This window comes from Drosophila gunungcola, unplaced genomic scaffold (assembly GCF_025200985.1).
Source record: "Drosophila gunungcola strain Sukarami unplaced genomic scaffold, Dgunungcola_SK_2 000105F, whole genome shotgun sequence".
NCBI classification, from domain to species: Eukaryota; Metazoa; Arthropoda; class Insecta; order Diptera; family Drosophilidae; genus Drosophila; species Drosophila gunungcola.
In genome coordinates, this window is record NW_026453267.1 from 66,341 (window position 1) to 93,778 (window position 27,438).

A 27,438-nucleotide genomic window follows, 5' to 3' on the forward strand; every position below is an offset into this window, starting at 1 on the left:
GAGACAGGAATCACAATGTTGTTGAACTGCACGAGGCTGACACACGGCTGCACGACCCTTCGGGTCACGCAAATCAGCCGAATCAGGACGCTAGGAACGTCACTGCGCCAGACATCATCCCCAACATCATATAATCATCATCTGGGCAGGTGTCTCCATCGACGCGCCACCAGGACGCTCCCAGGCTCGCCAGCCAGTCACCCGCCTCCGAGTGAACAGAATCACCTGCTCCAAACGCTGCGCATGCCGTTGTGGTGCATGCGACGTGGACTGGCCCAGAGCAGCAAGTGGTTGGCCAGGAATGCTAAGGCGCATGCACCACCTCCAGTTCGAGCCGCAATCGAACCCGTTCCCCTGAAAATGGGCCGATCCCAGTACGGCCGCCTGCTCAGCCTGACCAAATCGGAGAAATGGGTGCTGACAGGTTAAAACTCCTACTTCCTCATTCGGTCTCCCTAATCCCTAGCTCATTTCTGTATTCCCAGCGGGCATTGGCTGCCTGGTGGTCTCCTCGGCCATCACCATGTCGGTTCCCCTGTTCCTCGGCAAGGTCATTGATGTGGTCTTCAACAAATCGGGCATGGATAGCGCGGCCATGGCCAAACTGGGCGAGTACTCGCTGCTGCTCTTCGGGATATTCGTGTTGGGCGGCTTCGCCAACTTTGCCCGTGTCCACCTGTTCGGCAATGCGGGTGAGTAGGAGCCAGGATATATAAAAAATAAGACATGAAAAATCGATCATGTTTTGACAACATTTTTACGTTGTTTGGGAATACTTCGAAACTTTCCAAGCAAATAATTAAGCTGTTTTCGGGAATTGTCTTTTTGCGAAAACTAATAAACTGTTTTTAGTAATAAATATATTTTTATATATTATTATAAAATATTTTTTAAAAGTACTTAATTTAAATAAATTCAAGTATTATTTAAAATATATTGTATAGTTATGTTGTAAAATATATGCTTAGTAAATAGATATAAATAACATCTGATATTTTTTTTGCGGTGACCAAAGTAATCTGGATCATTTGAAATAAAAATTTTGAAATAAAGCTATAAACTAGTCTTTAATCAAAGGATTATTAAAAAAACAGTTTGGGTCGATTTTCACCAAACAAAAATAATTTTTTTTGTGAAACTTTTTTTTGTGTATTAAACAAGCTCTTTCAAATTATTTTGGTCACCGATTAAATGTAATTTCGAGAAATCCGATTTTGTAAGATTTATTTCATTCAACGCCCATATATTTGTCATTTCTTTCGGATCGACTTAAAACTTTAAGAACGTATTATTAGATAGGATAACTTAAAAAATATGTAAATACAATTTTTTTTGTAAAATTTAAAAAATTACAAACTGTGGTAAGTTAACTTACCTTAACTTAAGGGATACGTTCATTACAAATAAATAAATTATAAATAAATTACAATAAATTTGACTGAAAATTATAAACAAATATGATACAAATATGATACGTGCCTTCATGGCAAAGATAACTATTTTCAACAGTGTATAAGTTAGTTAGTTTACTCCCTATGGCTATAATCTTTTTCAGCCCTCCGCATAGTGCGCAATCTAAGGTCCCGCTTGTATAGATCCATGCTGATGCAGGAGGTAGGCTGGTTCGACACCAAGGGCACCGGGGAGCTGATCAACCGACTGAGCAACGACACCTACATGGTGGGCATCTCGCTGAGCCAGAACGTCTCCGATGGCCTGCGATCCTTGGCCATGATTGGCGTGGGAACAGGAATGATGGTGGGTGCACAGAAGGAATTGTTATGATAAATGATGAATGATAAGCATTATTCACATTTCCTTTGCAGATCTACACTTCTCCTCAGCTGGCGGCCGTGAGTGCCTTGGTGGTGCCTGCAATGGCGGGCATGGCCATCGTCTACGGACGCTATGTACGGCGGATCACCAAAACGGAGCTGGACAAGTACGCGGAGATAATGAAGTTCGGGGAGGAGCGTTTTGGGAATGTGAAGACGGTGAAAACCTTCAGCCGGGAGCAACACGAAGTGGCCGCTTTTGATGGCAAACTGGATGAAGCGCTGGAGATTGGCTACAAGGAGACGCGCGCCCGATCTATTTTCTTCGGATTGGTAAGATCGAATGGCATTTCGACTACAGTCATCTGTCTATTGATGTTAACCCATTTTCCAGACTGGCTTCTGTGGCAACTTTATTATTATATCCGTGTTGTATTACGGCGGCACCTTAGTTTTACAAGACTCTCTGACCATTGGAGCCCTGACGGCCTTCATGCTCTACGCCGGCTACGTGGCGATCTCGATGAATGGGCTGTCCAACTTCTACAGCCAGCTGAATAAGGGCATCGGGGCCTCGGAGCGGATTTGGGAAATCCTCGACAGAGAGTGCACGATACCCATTGACAAGGGTATTGTGCCGGTGGACAAGCCGCTGGGCGAAGTGGGCTTCCAGAGCGTCTACTTTACATTTCCCACTCGTCCCGAAGCCGCTGTTCTGTCCGATTTCTCGCTCAATCTGTTGCCGGGGAAAACCACGGCAGTGGTGGGTCGTTCTGGATCCGGAAAGACAACGATAGCCCTGCTCATGCTTCGATTGTATGATCCCCAAGGAGGCAGTGTCCAACTGGATGGCATTGATTTGCGTACATTGAATCCGCAGTGGTTGCGGAATAATATCGGTGCCGTCAGTCAAGAGCCGGTGCTCTTTTCATGCTCGATCCGGGAGAACATCCTGTATGGCGCCAATCCCGACCAGCAGATCAGCGAGGAGCAACTGCAGCGGGTCGTGGAAGAGGCGAATGTCAGCCAGTTCACCGACCAGCTGCCGGATGGCCTGGAGACGCTCGTCGGCCAGCGGGGCATGATGCTAAGTGGCGGGCAGAAACAACGAGTTGCCATTGCCAGGGCGCTTATTAAGGTGAAGTCCATATGAGGTTGCCGCCTTTTAATTTTTACTTAATTAACTATTACCCTTTGCAGAACCCCGCCATTCTGATCCTAGACGAAGCCACCAGCGCGCTGGATGCCGTTTCAGAGCAGCTGGTGCAGAACGCTTTGGACAATCTTGTCCAGGGACGCACTGTGCTGACCATTGCCCACCGATTAAGCACAATCCGCAATGCGGACCAAATTGCCGTGCTGAGCGACGGAAAGATTGTGGAGCAGGGCAGCTACAACGAGCTGATGGGCATCTCGGAGGGCGTCTTTCGGGAACTAGTGGCCAGCCAGGCATTCGCCGGCCGTGATTAGGGACCTGGAGTCGGAGACGTGGGTGCGGGATTTTAGATTAGGTGGAATAGACGACTTTAGATTAGATATGGGCCCACCGCTGGCTGGTGGTGGCTCCGCTGGTGCGACTGTTACCGGGCTTTGTGTTCATAAATCAAATGTTTTTATTTCTTTGTAAAATACACCATTGACCATTGTTAAAGATTGAATTTGAGTATGTCTTTTCTTCAGGAAACATAAGGTATTCAATGTTGGTAACCAGGTGAGCAGAAAGAATTTTGTTACATCTTAAATTGCAGTCACTTTGTTTTATTGGCTAAATATAACGATTATAGTTTTTTTGTACTCATTAATTTGAAAACTAGTTGCTTTAACAAGCTATATTGTATATTTTATTCGACTTGTTCAGCAACATTGTCGTGTAGTTTATAAATGAAAAAGAATCTAATTATTAAAAGTAAAGGGTTTTCTTTATTTATTAATAAAGTTTGTCAGTTAAAAAAAAAAAAACAAATTTTACGTTTTTGATATTTTTATTTTTATGTTTTACATTTCAGTTTTTTCAAGCTTCTCTTGTTTTCTCTAAACATTTTCTTAAATCTAATAAACAGGCACAAAAATAAATGCAATAATTTCTTTGTATCTAGCTTCTAAATACGTCCTGTGTGCAAGCATCCAGAAATTCAATACGTGGAACAGCTACATCTCGTCCGGATCTGCCAAAGAGTCACCTGGGCTGTGCTCCAGGTAATCTCCAGAATCTCCTTCGATCTACTCCAGGTCCGCTTACTTCATGGTGGGCATGGCCACGGCCGCCTGGGTGTGGGTCACATCCGTCTCCCGCCACAATTGGGTCACCGTCTTGGTCTGGGTGTAGAACTTGATGCCCTGCTTGCCATAGAAGTGATGGTCACCGCGGAAGGAGCCGCGAGTTCCGGTGAAGGAGAACATGGGCAAGGGCACGGGAATTGGAACATTCACGCCCACCTGGCCGGCATCGATTTCATTGACGAACTTGCGGGCAGCGGCACCATTGGTGGTGAACACGGCGGTACCGTTTCCATAGGGATTGGCATTAACAATACCAATGGCATCGTCCAAATTGTCGGCCTTCAGGATGACCAGCACAGGGCCAAAGATCTCCTCGGTGTAGCATTTCATGCTGGGCGTCACATCGCTCAGGATGGTGGGTCCCACAAAGTAGCCATCCTCGTAGCCGGGCACACTGACCTTGCGGCCGTCCAGGATGAGCTTGGCTCCCTCCTTGACACCGGATTCAATCAGGTCGTTGATGCGCTGGCGGGAGGCGGCACTGATTACGGGTCCCACATCCGTTCCGGGCACATGACCGGCATTCACCTTCAGCTTCTGGGCGCGATCGACGAGATCGGGAATCCATGCCTGAGCATCGCCCACAAAGACAGCCGTGGACAAGGCCATGCATCGCTGACCGGCAGCACCGAAGGCGGCTCCTGCCAGCTGGTTCAACGTGTTCTCCTTGTTGGCATCGCCCAGGATGATGCCATGGTTCTTGGCGCCCATATTCGACTGCACCCGCTTGCCATTCTTGCCAGCCCGCTCGTAAATGTACTTGCCAGCCTGATCGGAGCCCACAAAGGACACGGCCTTGATCTCGGGAGCATCGCAGATGAAGTTGACAGCATCGTGCTGGCCATGGATCACATTGACCACACCCGGCGGGCAGCCGGCCTCGTTGAGGAGCTCCATCAGCAGCATGGTGGCACCGGGCACACGTTCCGATGGCTTCAGCAGCATGGTGTTGCCCGTGGTAATGGCCACCGGGAACATCCAGAGCGGGATCATGGCTGGGAAGTTGAAGGGAGCCACTCCAGCGGTCACACCCAATGGCATGACCAGTGAGTAGGTATCCATATCCCTGGCCACGTTCGCCACCGTCTCACCCATTTGGAGCGAGGGGATGCTGCAGCAGTGTTCCACCACCTGGAGGCCACGGAGCACATCGCCCTCGGCATCGGCCAAAGTCTTGCCCTGCTCCTTGGTGATGTTCTTGGCCAGCTCGCCCATGTTCTCCTTGATCAGCGCCTGCAGCTTGAACATCACCTGTTGGCGGGTGAGGATCGACTGGTTGCTCCACGAGCGGAAGGCCTTCTTGTTCGATTCAAGAGCCGTCTGCATCTCCGCCTGGGTGGCCTTGGGCACTCGGGTAACCACCTGGTTGGTGGCCGGGTCGTGCACATCGATCCACTCGGTCGTCTTCGACTCCACGAACTTGCCGTCGATGAACAGCTTGGTGGTGGGAGCGGCCGAGGAGTAGGACCTCTTGGCCAAATGGCGGGCCTGGTGACGAAAGAGAGGTTCATATCGGTCAAGGATTATTTGTTTTATACTTCTTTAGATTTCCGGGTGAGTGAATAAATTCTCCCTGGTAATTACAGACTTTAAAATTTTTTAAAAAATCATAAACTAGCTGACTAAATTATATTTACTAAATGCAGCCTTAGAACTGACTTCTTCTATAAGCAAAAAAAATATTCGCAAAACTAATTTAAATTATTTGTGGACTTAAAAAAAATCGGTTGCTTTTAAAAAATGTAAATAATAAATCAATAAATTAGTCGACTTAAAACTGAATAAATCTGCCATGATTTACAGCGAGGAAAATTTGTTATAGTCTTAGTATATAATGTAACATCATCTTTATTTGTCACTAGTCCTGAAAAAAAAGTCACTTGAGTCCCCCTAATGCGCTTAATTTCTTGCCCTTGACTTTGATTTGCAATGCAAATTGGCAAGTGCAAGTGCCTGGAATCCTAACCTCAACGCTCCGATTATTTCGATTTTAGTGGTCTGAGGTGTTTTATTTTTTGGATGTTGATAACCCTCGAGAGGCGGACACGCGGGGTGCGCCACGCCCACGGTTATCAGTGTCCATCTGGCGACATGCGTTTTTATGGATCGCTTCGCGTGGAATTATTTCGCTTATCGCGTTTTATTAGGTTTTACGCCAGTTCAAACATTAAACCGCTAAGTCCCCTGCCACATTTGTTTTTGTTTTCGCTTTATCTATTCTGAATTTTGCTTCTTCTTATTCTTCTGCTCGTAGCGAAACATTACGTAACATGTGTTGTTGTCAATTGGCGATTTCTCACCCACACTTGTAAAACTTTTCCATTTTATTGAGTAAGGTGTGAGAGAGATGGGCGGATAAAATGCATTTTACATGTGGCTTGTCAATTGATGAATTCACGGCCACTTACACACACACATATATATATATGTAGAACTTGACCATTTAATTGAGTAAAGTGAGAGTGTGATTTTTAATCCACAAATAGAAAGAGAAGGGCATAGCTAATGCACTTTTTGCATGCACTTACGCAAATCACAGAATTCTTTTATATTGACCAAAAAAACTCACCTCAGCACCGATCAAACGCACTAGGGACATCTTGGGGATATATAGCAGAGACTTTGGGGCGGGGATCGCGTGCTCTCCAAACGGTGGTTCCACTAGAACTGAACGCAGCCGCCGACTTTCGATGCCAATGTGGGGGCCTGTGTATTATTCCTACTATATAGTGGTGTGGTGGTGTGATTGTTGATATACGAGTCAAAAAACTGGATGGGCGGTACGAGAACGGAGGCGAAGACCACGTCAAAAAGTGCTTAACGATAGCAAATGGCCATAGCCGTAGCCCCACACTCACACATACACATCCTTAAGAACCTGGCGCAGCAGCTGTTGTTTTGGTGTGCTCCTATTGTTATTGTTGTTGCTATTCGTTGGGGGCTCGTTGTGTGCGTGTGTGTGTGTGCGTGAGTTTGTTTTGCGGTGTTTTTCTTTCCATTTAATTTCTTGCTGGAAGGGCATATGGGCTAGCCAGAAAAGTAATGTAAATATAAGCATACATATATAAATTATTTGATGTTTTTAAAAATAGTACACAACAATCCATTTGGTGTTCGTTTTAAAAAATATACGTTTATAAAATTAATAAAACAAAATTCTTATTAATTCTGTAGTTATTTCAGAAACAATTTATTTTTCATTCATGCTGTTGGGGTATTATATTGTAAATTGTACTTTCTTGTTTATTTTGCTTTCTTTTATTGCGAGTCCTATATAATTATTGTTTATTTATGAATTACTGTTTGGAAAGCGCATAAAACTGTCAGTGCTAAGCAAACTAAACTTTTATTGGGTATTTATAAACACCCGCGGAGATACAAAATTCAATGTAGTGGTATTTTTGTGTATTTTTCCATTAATGTATATACATATGTACATATGTGTACCTATAGGTACGTGCTTTGGCACGTGTCAACCGGCGTGTGTGCAAGTGTATCTAACACCAAACCAAATTTAAAAGTTTTGGTATTAACTTAATGTTGGTAAATTAATTAACCATAGGATATAATAAGGATTACCTAATTGAATATCTTTAATGCCCTTAAAAATCCCTTCTGAGCAAACCGGTAAACAAAGGCGAACCGCTGAATTTGCTAAAAAACGCCGAAACGCTTGCGAATCAGATAGTGAATGAAAATAGAGCTGCCTACTTTTAGGCGTTTGTTCTATTGAAATAACACTTTCAGTCGTTTTTTTTTTGTTTAAGCTTTTTTCATTTCGCTTTTCGCCGGCGCAAACAAAGTTTTACTCGGACTTCCGCTTCCTGGTCAACATAATTAAAAGTACTTTCCCTACACACCGTGTAACGGAATCCAAAGAACCACACACAAATGCCTGGCTTTCTCTTTTTGGGGAGCGTGTTTGTTTTGAATTTCAATGGGACGCTGGTGCTCTCCTTTCTTCTACTTCTGTAGTGATGCCAACATATTCACAACAAAAATGGCTGAAGCGGGAAATAAAGTTTCAAAAACAATGGCTTTATAACATTTTCAAAGAGTAAAGTGTATTCTTTTTACTTTTACGAATGCTTACAGAATGGCTGCACTATTTAATTTTGTCTTTTGTATACTATCGCTATAAAATATCCGAAGATTAAGAACATAAGGGGCACCCCTTTCAGTTACATTAAAAACAAATTTAGCGAAATAAAGTTTTTTATTTTGTGATTAGTTTTTTAGTTGTGATTACAAATCTTTCAACCACTTTAGCTTTTAGTATTGTGGTTTTTTTTATTTTTACAGATATACAAGATATTAAAGTTTGTATTTTCTGTGGCTATAAGTAGCTATAAAAATGTCGGCACTGTCTCTCTCTCGCTCTCTCTCTCTCTCGCGGATGCGGAAGCCAACATGTGTGCAGGAGCATATAAATAGCAGGACGACCCGCAGGACTCGCTCACTCTGCTTGGAGAGCTTTAAGAGCTTGGAGTGGAGTGTCAGCGCTCCAGCCGAGGCGCCTTAAACTTGGCCTACGATAAATAAGTTTGATATTTTGCGCAGTCTGCGTTTACTACGTTGATTTACTACTCACTGCCATGCCAGGACGGTAAAGTCAAGGAGCTCTAGGAAAGATGGAGACCACGGGGTACCAGGACATCAGCGCTCTGGAAAAATCTGTGAGTTTATGTAAATCGACCAGCACTATATGAATAGTCACTTATCAGTACACAGGAATAGGCCCTTGGATTGCAGTGAGAGAAATTGTTACGTTCCAAAGGGGCCATTGTAACAAAGAAAGAATTTTTTTTTTGTGCTTGCCCCTAAAAATAGGCAGCGACTTTCCACAATCCATGTTACATTATTATATGTGATTAAAATGTCGTCGTGTAGCGTACTTGAAATTGATATTCGCAATATTGGTGTCAAAATTCTAAAGCGAACACTATATGTTATAATTTAATATGGTAAACAGAGCATAGTTAACCATGAGCCCATATACAGAAATAAAACCCATTTTAAAAATGTTATAATTGAAAACTAACAACAGACAGAGCTAGTTTTAAGAAATATGTATTTGAAATATGCCTATAAAATGGGAATATTTTAGGAATTTTAAGGCCTTATAAAGAGGTTTTTGATTTCCAAATTATTTGATTTTATAAAATAAAAATGGGTATATTTTTAAAGAACATTTAATACAAGGAACTAGGAAGAACAAATATAAATAACTGTCCAAATTATTAAGTTTTTATATTAGGAAACTAAAAATAACATATAGAAAATACTGTCCAAATAAAGTATATAGCGTTATTTAAAAAGGCATTACAATTTAAAGTCAATGGCTTGTAACATCCTTTAAATTTATTGTGTGTAATTAAGTATTAATCAAATGAAATGGTATTTATATACCCAAATTCTGGAGAGCAATATCCTTAAAGTTACACACCATTTCTCTCTGTTTCAAGGTGGCCAATGCCGGTTCACAGCTTTATACGATGGCCCACAAACTCCATGAGGTGGAGCGCAGCCTCGAACAGACGACGATGGAGCAGATGGACGAAATGGAGGTCCTCGAGCTGCTCGAGTCGATGAGCGAGGTGACCAACGAGTACCAGAATCTGCGCAAGGACATTCGCGAGGTGCAGCAGTTGCAGCGTGACGTCAGCAGCTCCATACGCTACCAAATGCGCAGCATGCAGCAGACATTTCACACACTAAAACAGCGGATAGCCAGCTCCCAGAAGGGTCGCAAAAAGCCAGAAAAACCCTTAACGGGGCATGGGGATATGAATAATCCATGAACCTTATTGATTGCCCTCCCAGGCGAAAGGAGGGGAAATTGTGTCAAATGGGCGGTTAAGTAGGGACTATAGACACCAATCTGAAGCAATCAACTGTGTAACTATATATCGCAAACACACACCAAGCATTTAGACTCGAAATCAGATCCTATACTTTATATATATACACTTAAAAAAAAACAAAACTTGAAACACCCAATTGTAAGCACACCAATGTGTTTTTCACACTGTGTTTTGTGTGAACGGAGTTTAAATGATACAAAATAAGACAGAGAATATTTAAACCATTTTTGTTATCAAACATTTGTTATTAAACATTTGTATAAATAACAAAAGAACTCTAACACACAACATAGTGTAAGAAACATATAAAGCAGACTTTTAGAGTAGGATGAATAGCGTACTTTATGACGAACCGGAATGTCTGATGCACTTTTCCAAAATTTGCCTTAACATAATCGTATTTTGAGCTAGTTTTTGATACGACACGTTTTAAATAATGATACCAAGCAACATTACATATTTAAGCTACACACAATGGCAACCTGTTATTGGTTATTCTTGTGTTCGTTTCACTTTTGGAGATTTGTTTGTTCACATTTAGAGAAAATAAAAACTAGTTAAGCCCGAAAAGTTGTTTACTATGTAAATCGGAGCATTTTATAACAATTAATTTCAAATCTGCCGCCAATTACTTGTAAACTATCGATAACTTGCCAATCTTCTGGCAGCCCTTTTTAAACCCATCTGGCAGCGTTATCCGATCGTAAACCCCACTGGCAGTTTCCAATACTGATTGCGAAGTTGATGTGCACTGTTCGCGGTTGCGTTCGCGTAGTAGTTTGTGATTATTGTGTTTTTATTTACCATTTTTGCGGATCAAATGAAATTTGATTTTGCAGCTGTTTAAAGAAGGTTCGTCGACTATCGAAAAAAGAAATCTGTGATAAAATCGGTGCAATAAAAAGAAAGCGAAATATTCTGCGGCACTTGTGTGCGCGCGTGTGTGTGCCCGTGTAGGTGTAAGCGTTGGCGGTGTGTGAGTGTGTGCGTGTCAACATTTGTGGCAAAAATTGAATATTTAGCCTGTGAAAGTGTAAGAAAGTGGGTTTTAAGGCATTTTTCCCAACCAAATTGCCCCCGGTTTTTAGTACCCATTTTCTGTGAAAGCTGGCGCGCCTGCGCCTTTTGTTTTTGTTATATTTTCGCCTGCCAACGTGTCCAAAAAAACCGGAAAAAACTCCCCGAAAACACCTAAGAACCCCCTAAAATGTGGGGTTTTTGTCTAGTTCTGATTCTGGCCTGCGCAACCGGGGAATACAGCGAAGTGCAGGTGGTCCAGGAAATGGATAACTTCCTGGAGAATCCCCACTATTTAAAGAACCACGAAATCGGAGAGCTCTTCACTCAGCTGGCCAAGGATTATCCCGATTTGGCACAGACCTATACGATAGGCAAATCCCTGGAGGATAGACCTATTTACGCCCTGGCCCTGAGTGCACCCACTGGTGAGTCCAAGAATGGAGATCTCCTGAGACCCATGGTAAAGCTGGTGGCCAACATTCGCGGCGATGAAACGGTGGGTCGTCAGATGGTCCTCTATATGGCCGAATATCTGGCCACCCATTACGACGGCGACACGGAGGTCCAGGACCTGCTCAATCGAACCGAGATCCACTTCCTGCCCACCTGCAATCCAGATGGATTTGCCAAAGCCCAGGTGAGTCACTAGATTTTGTTTTCCCCTCTGGTTTCTCTGTAATCAAGAATCGACGGAAAGAAACTAAGGAAACGAAAGAAACGAAAGAAAGGGGGAAACCAGCTGGCGACGCAAATAAAAGTGATTGTAAATGACTGCTTGGTGCCCCACCCTACTGCAATCCCCTTTCATCTATAACTTATGGATTGTGTTTTACACTCATACAATTATTAAATTACGTCGATTTTACTACACTTTTTTGTTTGAGAATTCCTAGGGCAGCTATATGTTTAAAGTTCTGTGATTCTATAAGTTTTTGAATTAGTAAAAAACACTTTTATCTCGAGTTACTTGCGCATATATTCAAAAACCAACAAAGTTAAGTCGAAAGTTATCTTGAACGATGGCAGACTATATAGACGTCCGGTTATTATAAAATTAAAACCGTTCCGACTTATTTACATACACATACTTATGTACATACTTAGATCGTTAAAAAAGCATTAAAACTTAGACTAGCTTCGCGTAGAAATCCACGGGATAAAAGGGTAAGGTGAAAGTATAAAAACTCTTGTTTGAATACATTTGAAAAGATTTTGTCAACCATTCTAAGAAAATCATGGAATTTTCTCGGAACTGGTCTTGATAATTATTTAATTTTTTTTGTTTTAACATCCTTACGTGTATAAGACAAGGTACAAGGTATTTTAATATTATAAAGTACTAAACAAAAATGTTTAATTTTCGTTCCATGCATTTTAATGAAAAAGAACAAATTGATAACATTTCTGAGTTTTCGATCGTTTCAAACTGCCCTTAACTTTGCCAATTTGAATTTGTTTCAACATTTTGTGGGAAACTTCTATTTATCTACATTGAAATATTTTTTATTTAAGTTGTAAAATTGTTGGACCCATCACATAAATATAAGACAGTTTTATCATTTATGTATGTATATGTTCATAAGTGTCGATTAAACTGGTTTACAAAGTGTTTCTTTCTATTACAAATGGTAGATTTGTCATCATCTTTGTTTAATCTGTTAAAATCCAAACAGATGTCTTTTTTTCTCAGTGTTATATAGACACCTTTACTCTCCATTCTCTTATTCGATCTGCTCAGCTTTTGTCAGAGAAAAAGAGAAGAACGAAATAGAGATGGGGATACAATCTACAATCTCCAGAAAAACAAAATCTTATGCCCCATCAACACAGAAAGTGTGATCGGAATGTTTTGACCCACTTTTTCTGGCTTGTGGTTAACCAAAGTGAATGATCAGTCAATTAGCAGTAGTGATTGCCATCTAAACTCGACAAATCTTTGGTGAAATAATGCATTTCTCCAGACCGTACTAGATAATTAGATCTTCTCACTCAATGTCTTCGCAAAGTGCCATTCGAGTGCCCCTCAAATGGTTACTCGTTGAATGGATCCCAAGTGCTCTTCAATGGATTAAAGTGGTGGGTTTTGAATAGATTTATTTTCTTATTGAATGACTATGAAAATCCATTGGAAAATAATTAAATATTTAAATTTAAGAAGAGTGAATTCTCAGTAACGTATATACATTTTGTTTGTCTTTAATAAATATATAAAGGCACCAAAAACTATGCCATATTATTCATAACATTTTTATGAATATATAAATTGTTTTCAAGAAAATTAGTTCGACGATATTGCCCTGCCTTACTTCCCGATTTAGATTATACTTCGAGAATCGTTAAGATTAAGTAATAATACATATTTCTTTAAACAGGAATGTATTGCCTTATCTTTTCATTAAAGATCACACCATGGTCTTTCCGTCGAAATATATACTCCTGATTATAGTATATTTAACATTAATGAGAACGCTTTTTTTTGCGATATGTAGTTTTATAATTTCCATAAACTCGCCTTTTCCCAGCAACATTTTATTGAGATTTATCTTATGATATACGAGTTCAATCAAATGGCAACCTTAAAACACTTGCAAGGTAACGAGTGTAATTTCAGGGAGCAAAAACAGAGCAAAAATAGCAACAATTAAACGGGCATTATTCCTTATCAGCGTTTTAATTGCCGGAGATCTTTGTGGATTTTGCCTGGTTTTTTTATTTTCCTAAATGACAAATGTATAATGCACATGGGCATTAATGACTGAAACGACCAAGATAAAAATGCTGTTTAAATAAAGAGTTTGAGTTGCATTCCAAAAGCCATTCCTAGTTAAGTCAACAAATATTATTAATGACATTCTTCGCCTCCGCTTTTTAACACTTCAATGGACAATTTTTTACTTGGATTAGATTAAAATGTTGGTAAACAAACTTTACAGGCCGTTAAATGCGACATGCACTGGCAGAAAATAAATCAAGAAAATAAGTTAACAATTCAATTTATTTATTTATGATTGATTTGGTTCCATACTAAATTAATAACTATTTTTTGTTTGCTTAGTGATACATGTATTTAAATTGTTATCCTCTAATACACTATCTTAAATGGGCTTATTTGGTTCAGAAAAGAACTGTGTTTAATCCAAGAATATGGTGGTGCTAAATCTTTTCTGTTTTTGCTATGTGCGGGCGTGCGTGGTGACAGTTTTATGGCCTCCCCAATAATCTGGTGATAAAGTAAACATAGTTTGTCGGTCCGCTAAAACGACCGGCTGACGTCATGATTTCGCAATTGCAACAGCGGCAGCACAAAATTTCTGACTACAGGGGGGTGGCACATTGAGCGGGTGCAAATGGCAATTACTTTACAAGAAACTGGTTAGATGTCACAACAATAACAATAACAATAACAGCAACAGAAGTAAACCCCCGATGACGTTCGTGTTCGCGCGGTTCACTTTATTCCCATTATTTTCCTGCAATTGAGACACTTTATTCGCAACCGGTTTGTTGTTGTTGATGGGGTTTTACTACCGAGAGTTAAGAGCGCTACAAAGTTGCCAATTTCCGCTGCACACGCGCGCCTTCACAGTCTTTATTTTTGCCAGAGTGCACTTGCCAATCAACAGCTGTTCGCTCGGTTACATAATGCAGATTATATAAATTAGGTATGCAGACACGTTGAAAATCAGTTGTCTACCAAAGACGTGTAACTCATATTATTTATATTTGAATTTTATCAGAGCGAGCTCTTTAATGGGGTGCAAGAATTAAGGGAATACCTTGCCTAATATTATGCAGATATTATTTAATTTGGGAAACATTAATTAATAAATAATTAAAAATAATGTTAAAACAAGAAGTACTATCTTTTTTCATGTTTGGTTTCAAAATGCATATGATAAAGGTACATGATAGGGTATACACAATTCGTATCAACCTCCCCACTTTGAAAAACCGCAGTTCCTTAAGGAAGTGCATTCCAATATAACACCACTCCCTCCACTTAGCCTCCTCTCTTCCATTGAACAGCTTTCCAATAAGCAGATCGTAGCTAAGCTTTTTGTCTTTGTATTGCCACCCGCAGTTAATCAATGGAAATGACGGGTGGAAGTGGGAGGGGAGGAATTGAAAGTGGCCATATGCCCGTATTCTCTGATAATAGCGATTTGCCGCTCTCAATTGTGAATGTGCCAATTTATTTTGTTTATCGATAAGACAGCACCAACACGTTGTCACGTAAATATACAAACGTGGCTCTGTGTGTGTGAGGCCTTTTGAACCCACGCAGGATGGGTTGTCTGTGACGTCACGGCGTGGGAGTGGAGTTATCGATTTTCGTGTAAAAATATCCTGTTGACGTGCGTTGTGTGGCTCTCTCTGTCTGTCTCCTACCCACACTTGCGCAGGCGCCCCACTTTTTGGGTCTGGCAACTCCCCCTTCCGGTAATAATAACACAATTAAAAGCGCTTAAATAAACTATAAACTATTAATCCGTGGCACCCGAAAAAATACGGTGAAGTAAAGCTTTTCCATCACCGGGGGTTTTAGATGGCTTTGACGTTCGCTCCGGCGTGTAATTTCCCTACAATTAGCGCCTCTCTTTTGGCTTTTGGGGCTGCTCTCTTGGAACGGAGCACAGTGGGGTCAAAGATCCCAAATTGTAACGTAATGTAATGTAATTGTACTTCTAGTATTTAATTTTTATTGTACGAATCCCAAAGTATTTAAGTTTTAATGTAATGTAACAATCACAAAGTAACCGATGATTCTGAAAAGACTTAGTCTTATATCGTCGGAATACCAAAACAAATAAATTAAATTAAATTGTAAATTGTAAAAATTAAAATTCTTTAGAATTTATTAGATCAATATGTGTGCAAATTTATAACTTTTTGACTTACCAAACAGCAACAAGATGCTTAATAATAGTTAATTATATTATTTGGTTTATGCGTGTTGCCTAATATTTAAATGTTTCCCAATATTTATTTTGTGAAGTGTTCTCTATTTAGTTACTCAGAAATAAGGCTTTTGAATTGTGTTTTTTAAATTAGTTTTATCAAATCGAAAAGTCGGCGTCAGAATTAGTCATGGGTTTTTTTGGGGTGTTTGTCCCGCCCCACTGTGCGCCGTCGACTGTGGCAGTGGCAGCGGCAGCGGCAGAGGCGGCGGGCGAATGGGCGCTTAAGGCCAATCAACGCAGCAAATTTTCAAACAGTTGATTTTTCGAGCCTGAGCTGCAACGACGACCCACGACGAACGGACGCCCGACGGACTAACAAAGAGAGCGAGCGAGCGAGCGAGCGAGAGCGGAGGAGTAGCTGCTGGAAGAAAATAACTGTATCTCGCTCAATTCGCACGCCAGTGATAAAAACAACACCATCTCGAAGTCGAAAAGATTGCCAGTCACGACAATATGATGGCTCTGGGTGCCCTGTTCTTCGCCCTGCTGTTGGCCATTTCCACCTGCAGTGGCTATATCATCAAGGAGGACGAGTCCTTCCTGCAGGACCCGCATTATACCAGCCAGGAGCAGCTGGAGGATCTGTTTGCCGGCCTAGAGAAGGCCTATCCGGAGCAGGCCAGAGTTCACTACTTGGGTCGTTCGTTGGAGGGCAGGAATCTGCTCGCCCTGCAAATCTCAAGGAACACCAGGTCGAGGAATCTTCTGACTCCACCCGTTAAATACATTGCCAATATGCACGGCGATGAGACTGTGGGCAGGCAGCTCCTTGTCTATTTGGCCCAGTATCTGCTCGGAAACTACGAACGGGTCATCGAACTGGGCCAGCTGGTCAACAGCACGGACATCTATCTGATGCCCACCATGAATCCAGATGGTTATGCGTTGTCCCAGGTAAAGAATTAATCGCCTGGAGATCTCGGGTTCACCTGTTGGGGCGCATGTTTTGTTTTGTCAGGCTTTGAAAAATCAATAAGTGAGAGGTGGGAACACTGTACGTGGTTTTCTGGGGAGTGCGAGCGGGAGCTCTGTTGTGTATTTTCGGGAACAGTGGAGAGAGTAGTTGGGTTTTCGGGAACACCAAGGACCAAAGTGGGAGCTGCGGAAGGAAAACTGGAAACTTTTGACTCGTAGAAAACATAGAGTGTGAGGGCAGCAGAGTCCACAAGGAGTCTGGAAGGCAGTGGCGTAAGACAAGGGATTTTCTTGAAGAAGTACATATAATAACAAACAGTTAAACTTCCATAAGTATACAATCGACGTCACATAAAGTATACTTGCAGCAGAACAGATGTAGATTTATAGAACCATCGTACTGTTCGTTACATACTATATCTAATCGATCAGGCCATTATTCAAAAAGGCTATAGGAAAAAGTGTTTTTTTTTACCTCAAAGAACAACCAGAAGGCGTTACCTTAAAATGCTATCTTAAAAAATTTTTATGAAACCTAGTGTTGATAAAAATGGTACACATTTTTATCATTAGCAGGTATAAAAAACATTTGCGTAGGAAACATTTTCGGTTAACACAAATCACTGAATCATAAACACAATACAGTGTAAATAGCAAATAACAGCTTGTTTGTTTCTTCCAAAACTTGGCACTCTTAAGTAAATTGGCCAAGCTCTGGCGCTCTTTCCCTTGCACACCCCCATTGAAAATGTTGACATATTGCCCACTTACACACCTGGTTTCTTAGGCTCTGCTCGTTTGTTTATCATTAACTTCTTGAATCGTGTCTAATGTGGAGTAAACACATACAATTATTATAGTCTCTCTCTCTCTCTCAATGTGACTTTGTTGTTGTCACAGCCCCAAAAGGTCAGATTAATACGATCTGGCCGATCCTATTTGCTGGTATTTCCAATTGATAAGCAATATGCAAACAAATACGTGCATATTACCACTCGGAAAATAATCTATGATTAATATATAACCCAATTTCAAGCAACTCTATGCATAGTTTGTATATGTACATATATTTAAGTGGTCTTTTCCACATTTCTAGGAACTCGAAAGTCAAAAAAAAGGTATAAATTGAATAATACAAGTTTGAAAAGTAAACTTTGACAAAGTTTATTTAAGTTATTGGCGTAAGCAATCTTCGAAATTCCCATGATTCATTAAAATGATAATGCTTTAAACAAAGATCATTCGGTTTACTACTTGGCATCCAATTGCACTCATTCGTCACTTTGTCGAGAGGGAATTTTTTGCACCGTTTGCTCTTTTGTTGCTTTATCCCACGACTTGCCTTTTCTATGTTTTCCAAGTAAGCATCCGATCGGTAGCGTGACCATTGTGGCTATAATGATGACATGTTCCATTTAAGCTGGCCCTATAATGGTGTAATTTGTTGATTATGCAATGGTCTGTACTCTATTCGCAGGGGAAATATCTCCTTTTGTTGAGCCAACTGAATTTATTGTAATGTTTTAAACTTTCTGTTGTCCATGGCCTATAGATATTGCTTTCACTGATTAATTGCTGTTCCGACTTTCCAGGAAAAAAGGGGGAAACCAATGCGTTCTGTTTTGTCTGCTGCATTGCACAATATTATTATCGAATATCGATCGGGGGCCCTTTCTTGCCCCGCGATTGTTATGGTGTAATCACTCGCTTGACACCTGACTGCCATGCTAAATGGTCAATTCCGGTCAGGACTGACCTGCATGCCAATCAGCCCATAACAGAGTGAAAGACCAAAAGAGAAACTTTTAACTTTGGCCTAAAACAGATGGATATTTCCATCATCCACTGCCATCATCTGGAAAATAAATATATAAATAATGAAAAGTTTATATTATAACAATGCTCTTGAACATCTGTAATCCAACTTTTTTCTCCAAAAATTTTTCAATTAGTGGACATACAGAAATATTAATATCTTCTCAAAATTCTAATTCAGATTTTAAATTCTTCTTAAACTCGAAACTGATAATACATTACAATCCAATACATTAAATATTAATCATATTGATACTGGCAATTAATTACCTTATATAAAAATATGGAATGTTTGTAATTTATATTCTGAATAATATTTATTTTTATTGCAGGAGGGCAACTGCGAATCGCTGCCCAATTATGTGGGACGGGGCAATGCCGCCAATATTGATTTGAATCGCGATTTCCCCGATCGCCTGGAACAGAGTCATGTCCACCAGTTGCGCGCCCAATCCCGCCAACCGGAAACAGCGGCCCTGGTCAACTGGATCATTAGCAAACCCTTTGTGCTCTCTGCTAATTTCCACGGTGGAGCCGTTGTTACCAGCTATCCATACGACAACTCCTTGTAAGTTCTGCAATTTCAACGGAATATCCCTAATTAAGAATACAACTAATTCTTTATCTCATTTCGCAGGGCCCACAACGAGTGCTGCGAGGAGAGTTTGACCCCGGATGATCGTGTCTTCAAGCAGTTGGCCCACACCTATTCGGACAACCATCCGATTATGAGCAGGGGAAACAACTGCAACGATAGCTTCACAGGCGGTATCACCAATGGAGCCAACTGGTACGAGCTGTCCGGTGGAATGCAGGACTTCAACTACGCGTTTAGCAACTGTTTCGAACTGACCATCGAGTTGTCATGCTGCAAATATCCGGCGGCCAGCACTTTGCCCCAAGAATGGCAGCGAAACAAGGGATCGCTGCTGCAGTTGCTGCGCCAGGCGCATATCGGGATCAAGGGTCTGGTTAAGGATGCCAGTGATTTTCCAATTGCCGATGCCAATATCTATGTAACCGGACTGGAGGAAAAACCCGTGCGCACCTCGAAACGTGGCGAATACTGGAGGCTGTTGACTCCGGGAATCTATAGCGTGCATGCTGCCGCCTTTGGGTGGGTTTTTGGTGCGATTTCTATGTGGCCCTAAAGCCTTGCTAATGTGGTATTTATATCCCCCCCAAAATACAGTTACCAGGCTAGTGCCCCCCAGAAAGTCGAGGTGACCAACGATAACCAGGAGGCCGTGCGCCTGGACTTCAAGCTGACGCCCGTCGAGACGAACTTTGATGGTATTAGCAGTTTATACAGTCCCTATTATTTCTAGAGAGGGCTGCAACGGATATACATATATATATGCGCATATATATTTTAGTCGCCAGCTAGAAAACGAAAACACACACACATAGCCATGCCATGACCTGCACCTAGTTGGCCTGCTCCTCCTGCTCACTTCGCACATTCCTTGTACTATATCTGTTACCTCCGTCATTTCCCGATCCCGATCCCGATCCCGATCTTTATGCCATTGACATGTTCATTTACCCCCTGTCATCCACAACTAGATTCGTTTCCCGTGAGAGCAGCTTAGAAATATAAAATGTTTGGCTTTCTTATGGGAGCGTATCGGTTTTGGTTTCCCTCGAATCTGTTTTATATATATACATATATGTTTGATCTATTTTTTGTATACCTTTATGTTTCGTTAATCTCTTTTGTATACATTTATGTTGCATCCACATTCAATTTCACTTTGGAATCTCCTGAGTTCTTAGCGTTTTTTTTTCTGCTTTACTGCCACCTTATGTTAGCTATCTCTCTCACGAACCCATTTTATCTGTCTCTGTCACTCACTCACTTAGCGAAAAAATGTTTGATTTGTACATAGAGAACGGATAGAAAACACGAACAAATACCAAACCAAATAACGAAATAAAATACAATAATCGAATAAGCGAAATGTACTTAGGAACTTATAAAGAAATCAGCCCACTTGAGGTCATCGAATGACCTGCACGAACAAAAGATACAAAAACAATAACGAAGCGGTGTTTGCTTGATCTCCCTTCCCATTATCTCCCCCACCCCAGTATTTTGGAGTATTTTAGCAACGATGAGCAAAAAACTATGATGAACACACGCATATATATCCCCTATATACATATACTGCTCTATATATTATCACTATCGATATAGATTGTATGCAAACCATATGGTTCAATCCTATCAGAAACGATTGTTGAGCATTTCTAACCTTTGAAAGTAAAGCGAAATTATTATCAATTACGATCTGACTATTTATGTAGCACACATGCTCCCACGTTTGGCTTTTAAAATATATGTATTTACGATGTTGACGAAGACCTGGATGAAATCGAATGAACAATGATGGAATGGCCTAAAAGTATTAAGGGGTACAACAAATCCTTAGCTTAGGGTTGAATAAAATTATGTTTTCGCTTACTGCGTTTTATTTTCACCCATGGCTCATTATTTTTATTGGTTTTTTGATTTTGTTAGAATTTTTTTAAATATTTTCACATCTATTCATGCAATACCCCAAGACTGTTAAGTTTTCACCGCATATTGCATTTTGTTATGTTTTTGAATATGGATTTTTTTTCAATTGGTTTTTAAAGTATTTGTTTATCATTACTTTACCATAAGTTTAAAGTTTTTGATGTTTGTTTTTTTTAAGTTATCTGTTTTTTTCTTAATTTCTTATTTTGTGTTTTTATTATTTTACCTTTGATCCTAAGATCTCCTATTCTTTTTTTCCTTTAGTTTCATTCGCTGGCCTCATATATTTGTATATATCCTTTGCCTTACGATCGTATCAAAATTGGGGGCGTGTCCGAGAAATGTCAAGTCAAATATAAAGAAACTTTAATTGTATATTCCACTAAGTACCTAAAAATCACAACCAATGAAAAGCGTGTGTGCCAAAAGTCAAACTATATTTCTAGATTTTAAAATGTATATGTTTTATATATGTATATATATATATATATATATATGTATGTATGTATGTATGTATGGCACTTAATCGTACAAGGGTCAAGCATTTTCTTTGGCATTTTTCTTGGATTTTATCTCAAATAAATGTGAACTATGAAATTATAGCAAAATAAACAAACGAAATTTGTGCATATGCTTGTGCTTGTGATCCTGCTGCTGATTCTAGCTTTCTCCGCCTCTGAATCTTAGACGCACTGCATCCAATCCTCATCCCGATTTCACCAGGCACCCGCATGTGGCACCCCTTTGAAAAACTGGCATGATTACACACACAACCTCCTCACCCATTTCCGTTTCCGTTTCCGCTCTCCCCTCCACGCAGGCAACTTCCGGAAGGTAAAGGTGGAACGCTCGGAGCCGCCAGAGAAGCGCAAGGAGCAGTTCGATGGATTCCTGACCCCCACTAAGTTCGAACACCACAACTTTACGGCCATGGAGAGGTAAGAATTTGAGCTCTCATTAAAATAGTTCACCTTCTTGGTAATATGAAACAGGAAACATGGGAAGTTCAAAGAAAAGCAACATACGTTGTATATATTCGCACTACTCTAATTGAAAATCACCATATGCCAGGCATTTTATTATATTTAGGTAGAAAACATTTGGTTTAAAATGTTTTTTTTGTCAAATCATGCCAACATACTTTAAAGTTTATAGTATTTAAAAGAATTTCTCTTATTCAAAACTGTATACGCTTGATCAATAGGTACAAAGTTACAGGAAAAGTGGTACAAATTACCTTGTTTAATATTTTTTTGAAGGTGTAAGACATTTGCAGTTTAACTGAATTTATTATTTTAAATTCTCATACCTATATAATAGATTGAACCTAAATAGTTATATCTGTTTATGCAGGACTTATATTACCGGAAATTAATACAAAATTATTTAATTCTCATACTATACCTATACCTTTTTACAAACGATTTATATTACCAAAAAAAGAATACAAAATCCGAATAAAATGACATTCATTTGGCCCGCCTTTGTTATATATTTAATTTTCGAACTAAAATCCTTTTAATTTTATATTTGTGTGCTTTTCCAGCTACCTGAGGGAGATCTCCGCCAGCTATCCATCGCTCACCCGTCTCTACAGCATTGGCAAGAGTGTCCAGGGCCGAGATCTCTGGGTGCTGGAGATCTTTGCCACCCCGGGCTCCCATGTACCGGGCGTGCCGGAATTCAAATATGTGGCCAACATGCACGGCAACGAGGTGGTGGGCAAGGAGCTGCTCCTGCTCCTCACCAAGTACATGCTGGAACGCTATGGCAACGATGACAGGATAACCAAATTGGTCAACGACACCCGGATGCACTTCCTGTACAGCATGAATCCCGATGGCTATGAGATATCCGTGGAGGGCGATCGAACCGGTGGGGTGGGTCGGACGAATGCCCATGGCATTGACTTGAACAGGAATTTCCCGGATCAATATGGCACGGATAGGTACAACAAGGTTACGGAGCCCGAGGTGGCCGCACTGATGAACTGGACCCTGTCGCTGCCATTCGTTCTGTCCGCCAACCTCCACGGTGGCTCCCTGGTGGCCAACTATCCGTACGACGATAACGAGAACGACTTCAACGATCCGTATATGCGGCTAAGGAACTCCAGTATCAATGGACGCAAGGCCAATCCCACGGAGGACAATGCGCTGTTCCGACATCTGGCCGGGATCTATGCCAAGGCACACCCCACCATGCATTTGGGCCAGCCGTGTGAGCTCTTCCGCAACGAGTTCTTCGCCGATGGCATCACCAACGGGGCCCAGTGGTACAGCGTCACGGGGGGAATGCAGGACTGGAACTATGTGAGGGCCCGATGCCTGGAGCTAACCATCGAGATGGGCTGCGATAAGTTCCCGATGGCCGCGGAACTGCCACGCTACTGGCAGGATCATCGGGAGGCACTGCTCCAGTTTATCGAGCAGGTGCATCATGGCATCCATGGGTTTGTGCACAGCACCATTGGCACTCCGATCGCTGGAGCCGTCGTCCGGTTGGACGGTGCCAATCACTCGAGCTACAGCCAAACCTTTGGCGACTATTGGAAACTGGCGCTGCCCGGTCGACACAATCTCACCGTTCTGGGCGACAACTATGCCCCGCTGCGGGTGGAAGTGGAGGTGCCCGATAGCGAGCCCTTCGCGATGCGCATGGATGTCACCCTCATGCCCGATGATCCGCAGCACTGGGCCTCGGCGAACGACTTTCGGATAATCGAGAACGTTGTGAACACGCGGTATCACACCAATCCGGAGATTCGTGCACGTCTGGCGGAGCTGGAGAACCAAAATGGACAGATTGCCAGCTTTGGCTATGCGGACAATGAGTTTAGCACATACTTCAACTACCTCAAGATGACCTCTGACGTGGGTGTGAAATGCAGTTTTGTTTCAAGAACTAGTAATCTCTTAGCCAAATGATTTGTAACCACTTACAGATTGGTGAACCCGAGGAGCACAAGTACAAGCTGTTGGTGGTGAGTTCCCTGTACGACACAGCTGCTCCGCTGGGCAGGGAAATTGTGCTGAACCTGGTGCGTCACCTGGTCGAGGGTTTCAAGCTGCAGGATGCCTCTGTGGTCGATCTGCTGAAGCACAGCGTGATCTACTTCCTGCCGCAGACCAACAAGTTCCAGGATGTCTTTGGCATGTACAACGTCAAGTGAGTTAACACCAAACCTAAAGCCATAGGGATCGTTATAACCTTATAGCCATATAACCCACAATAGCTCCTCCATTTGCGATCCGGTGCTGGGCGATGAGCTGGCCGAGCGCATCCTTAATCCAGAGACAGATCAGGCCAAGGACATGTTCCTGCAGTTCCTGCGTAGCGAACACTTTGACTTGATGCTCACCTTTGGAGCCGGTAGCTCCGAGCTGAGCTATCCCAGGGGCGACTCGGTGCTGGAGAAGTTTGCCCATGGAATGCAGCGCACCGAGTTCAACTACTCGCCGCTTCAGTGCCCTGCATCCGCCACGAGGCAGGCGCACCGTGAGACCACGGAACGACTGACCAACCTGATGTACCGCATGTACGACCTGCCCGTCTTCACCCTGGGCATCTCCTGCTGCCGCATGCCGCACCACAAGCAGATTGCCTCCGTGTGGCGCAAGAACATCGACAAGATCAAGAACTTTTTGGCTCTGGTGAGGACCGGAGTGAGTGGCCTGGTGCAGAACGACAAGGGACAACCGCTGAGGGAGTCCTTTGTCCGCCTGCTGGAGCACCAGAGGATCATCAATGTAACGAAGAACGCTGCGCGATTCCAGTTGATGCTGCCCCATGGTCTCTACGGCCTGGAGGTGACCGCTCCCAACTACGAGTCTCAGGTGATCAAAGCGAACATCCAAGATGGCCAGATCACGGACTTGGGCACCATACGGCTGCATCCGTTCACGCTGATTCGCGGCGAGGTGGTGGAGCTGGCGAGCAAGGCCAATGGGGGCACCACCAGCATTGCCGGCATGGTGCTGGACGAGAGCAATCATCCGGTGCGGAATGCCAAGGTCTCTGTGGTGGGGCAGACGCAGCTGAGGAACTTCACCAACAGCCTGGGACAGTATCATATATCGGCGGTGCCACTGGGCACTGTTGTCCTCAAGGTGGAGGCACCGCGCCATCTGGAGGCCACGCGGCAGATGCATTTGATCCAGGGTGGCCTGGCCACCGAGAACGTCGTCTTTCACCTGAAGATCAACGAGCATGTCTTCGGACTGCCACGCCTGCTGTTCATCCTGTTCGCCAGCATACTGATCATTGTGGGCGTCGTCGTCTGTGTGCTGTGCGCCCAGTTTTGGTTCTATCGACGCCACCGGGGTAACAAGCCGTACTACAACTTCTCGCTGCTCACGCAAAAGGGCAAGGAGCAGTTCGATCTGGAGGACGATGAGGCGGGCGACGATGGGGAGACGGAGCTCTTCCGGTCACCCATTAAACGTGAGTTGGGCCAAATGGGAAGGAATACTTTTCCAGCTGCCAGCTGCCTTGCTAATAACTCTTTACATTTTTTTTCGCAGGCGGCATGACCATACAGCCGTACTTCGACGAGGAGCAGCTCGAGCGCATCCTGCACACGGACGACGAGGACGACGATGGGCCGCATATGGAGCCGGAATTGGATGTGGCCGACGACAGTGGTGACGAGATAGTGATGCTGCATAATCCCGGGAACAAGCGCCGGCACTAGAGTTGATCTACTGATCAACTGTCTCGTCTCAACTTATTTGATCCAAGATCCACTGCAATTACACGACAACCACACACAACATAACTGTGATTCAAAACGTTTTTAAGAGAAACCAACGCAAGGCATTGCTCTACCCCCCTCTCTTTTTTTTTTTTGTTTTTTGTTTTTAATTTTTGTGTAATATATATACCCATTAAATGTAACTTAATTATTCGATGTACAATGATACGATTTACGCCTGCGCTTTAATGTTAGTGAATCTTGCACCTATACTGCATCACAATTGTCAGCTTTAAATAGAGAATGTTGTGCTCCAACCTTGGACCTCCAACCAATCAAACCCACTCGGCGAATCTCTCTTCCATGTCCTCATAGCCCGTTTAAATAGCGATTATAAACATGTATGTATATCTGTCCAGCCAAGCGTTAGCGTAACTTAACTTAAGACTGAGAGCCTTGCAACTCTAGCAAAAAACACAAGACAACAAAATATGTGAAAAGAATGATGAAAGATTTATGATGAAAGATGAAAGACAAGAATCTTGCGAAGTAGTTGTACATTCAAGACCCTTTCAATGCTTTACTACAAAAAACTCCCAGCCAAATGCATAAATCGTGGTTTGAGTTCGTTATATATGACTTGATTAAAGATTTGGACATCGAAATAAATTAAACAAATCCTTAATGTGAAAACTTCATTTAACTTATATATTTTACCGGCAAGTGTCTACACAAATTTTGAATTGCTCAAAAAGCCTTAGTAATTAATGGATGTTGCAATTAAATATAATAAGGGCAGCTTTACATTTTTGATTCTTAGTACTTAATAATTTATCAAATCTTATTTAATTGAATCAAATTATTACCGGGCAATTGGTTGGCTTTAAGTAAATCAATATCGTTGTTATATATAGCGTCATAAACTTGAACCCTCTGTATGCATATGTAAATCTGGCAAATCAATCCATCTGGATTTCAAATAAACATTTTTCAAAAACAGCTATGATAAAACAATAACAAATCATAACATAACCAGTTAACAGCTATGTAATATTTTTTTGGATACGCCTACTTTATAAAATACAAATATACACTACAAAAATGATAAAAAACAAAAAAAAAACAAACGTACTGCACGATTTTAACTTTATAGAGCACATAAAGACAAAAACTTAGAAAATGAAAATGAAAGTGAAAAAGAAGGAAATAAGTTATATTTCACGAGGTGCAGCATTTACTTATATAAATATACATACTATATATACATATATCGTATACATATCCACAAATATGGCAATTATATCAATGTAAGCAATTATCTGAATAAAATAATAATGTACCTAAAAAGCTACGAACTCAAAACAGTTCTGCGGAGGTGTAAACTCAAATTGGACGAGGTCATCTTCAAGCTTCCTGATCAGATGAATCACATGGAAGTTTCCTCAGTGCAAATATACACAGTGAAAAAATACTCCGCTTTGTATTAATTTGATGTTATATGAAACTGATGTAGTGTTTTACCTCTAAACTCAACGGTAATACAAATTAAACTCCAACAAAAAATTAAATTCAAATTATAAAAAATAGAACAAAA

General features: G+C 41.8%; 4 protein-coding genes across 5 annotated transcripts; 3 read left to right on the top strand and 1 right to left on the bottom strand.

Annotated features, from left to right (window-relative positions):
• The first annotated feature begins 12 nt into the window (after positions 1–12).
• LOC128265252 (ATP-binding cassette sub-family B member 10, mitochondrial) lies at positions 13–3,433 on the top strand. The gene is made up of 6 exons (XM_053001129.1): positions 13–424; positions 486–692; positions 1,556–1,758; positions 1,827–2,108; positions 2,170–2,913; positions 2,976–3,433. Exons 1-6 carry the CDS (start codon positions 16–18, stop codon positions 3,243–3,245), a joined length of 2,115 nt encoding a protein of 704 aa, XP_052857089.1. The 5' UTR covers positions 13–15; the 3' UTR covers positions 3,246–3,433.
• Positions 3,434–3,738: 305 nt separating this feature from the next.
• On the bottom strand, positions 3,739–6,824 carry LOC128265253 (probable methylmalonate-semialdehyde dehydrogenase [acylating], mitochondrial). Its single transcript, XM_053001130.1, has 2 exons — positions 6,625–6,824; positions 3,739–5,543 (listed from the first exon to the last, which is right to left on the bottom strand). The coding sequence occupies exons 1-2, from the start codon at positions 6,652–6,654 to the stop codon at positions 4,011–4,013; spliced, it is 1,563 nt and encodes a 520-aa protein (XP_052857090.1). The 5' UTR covers positions 6,655–6,824; the 3' UTR covers positions 3,739–4,010.
• Positions 6,825–8,503: 1,679 nt separating this feature from the next.
• On the top strand, positions 8,504–10,503 carry LOC128265260 (uncharacterized). Its single transcript, XM_053001142.1, has 2 exons — positions 8,504–8,731; positions 9,521–10,503. The coding sequence occupies exons 1-2, from the start codon at positions 8,687–8,689 to the stop codon at positions 9,854–9,856; spliced, it is 381 nt and encodes a 126-aa protein (XP_052857102.1). The 5' UTR covers positions 8,504–8,686; the 3' UTR covers positions 9,857–10,503.
• A 138-nt stretch (positions 10,504–10,641) lies between these two features.
• Positions 10,642–26,971, top strand: LOC128265259 (carboxypeptidase D). Of its 2 annotated transcripts, none has more exons than XM_053001139.1 (9): positions 10,642–11,576; positions 18,963–19,198; positions 19,268–19,747; positions 19,823–19,923; positions 21,972–22,089; positions 22,698–24,024; positions 24,096–24,319; positions 24,387–25,594; positions 25,675–26,971. In XM_053001139.1, exons 1-9 carry the CDS (start codon positions 11,127–11,129, stop codon positions 25,842–25,844), a joined length of 4,314 nt encoding a protein of 1,437 aa, XP_052857099.1. In that variant the 5' UTR covers positions 10,642–11,126; the 3' UTR covers positions 25,845–26,971. The 2 variants fall into 2 exon arrangements, with proteins under 2 accessions (XP_052857099.1, XP_052857100.1); XM_053001140.1 differs by lacking the exon at positions 10,642–11,576 and adding an exon at positions 16,138–16,794.
• Positions 26,972–27,438: the final 467 nt, after the last annotated feature.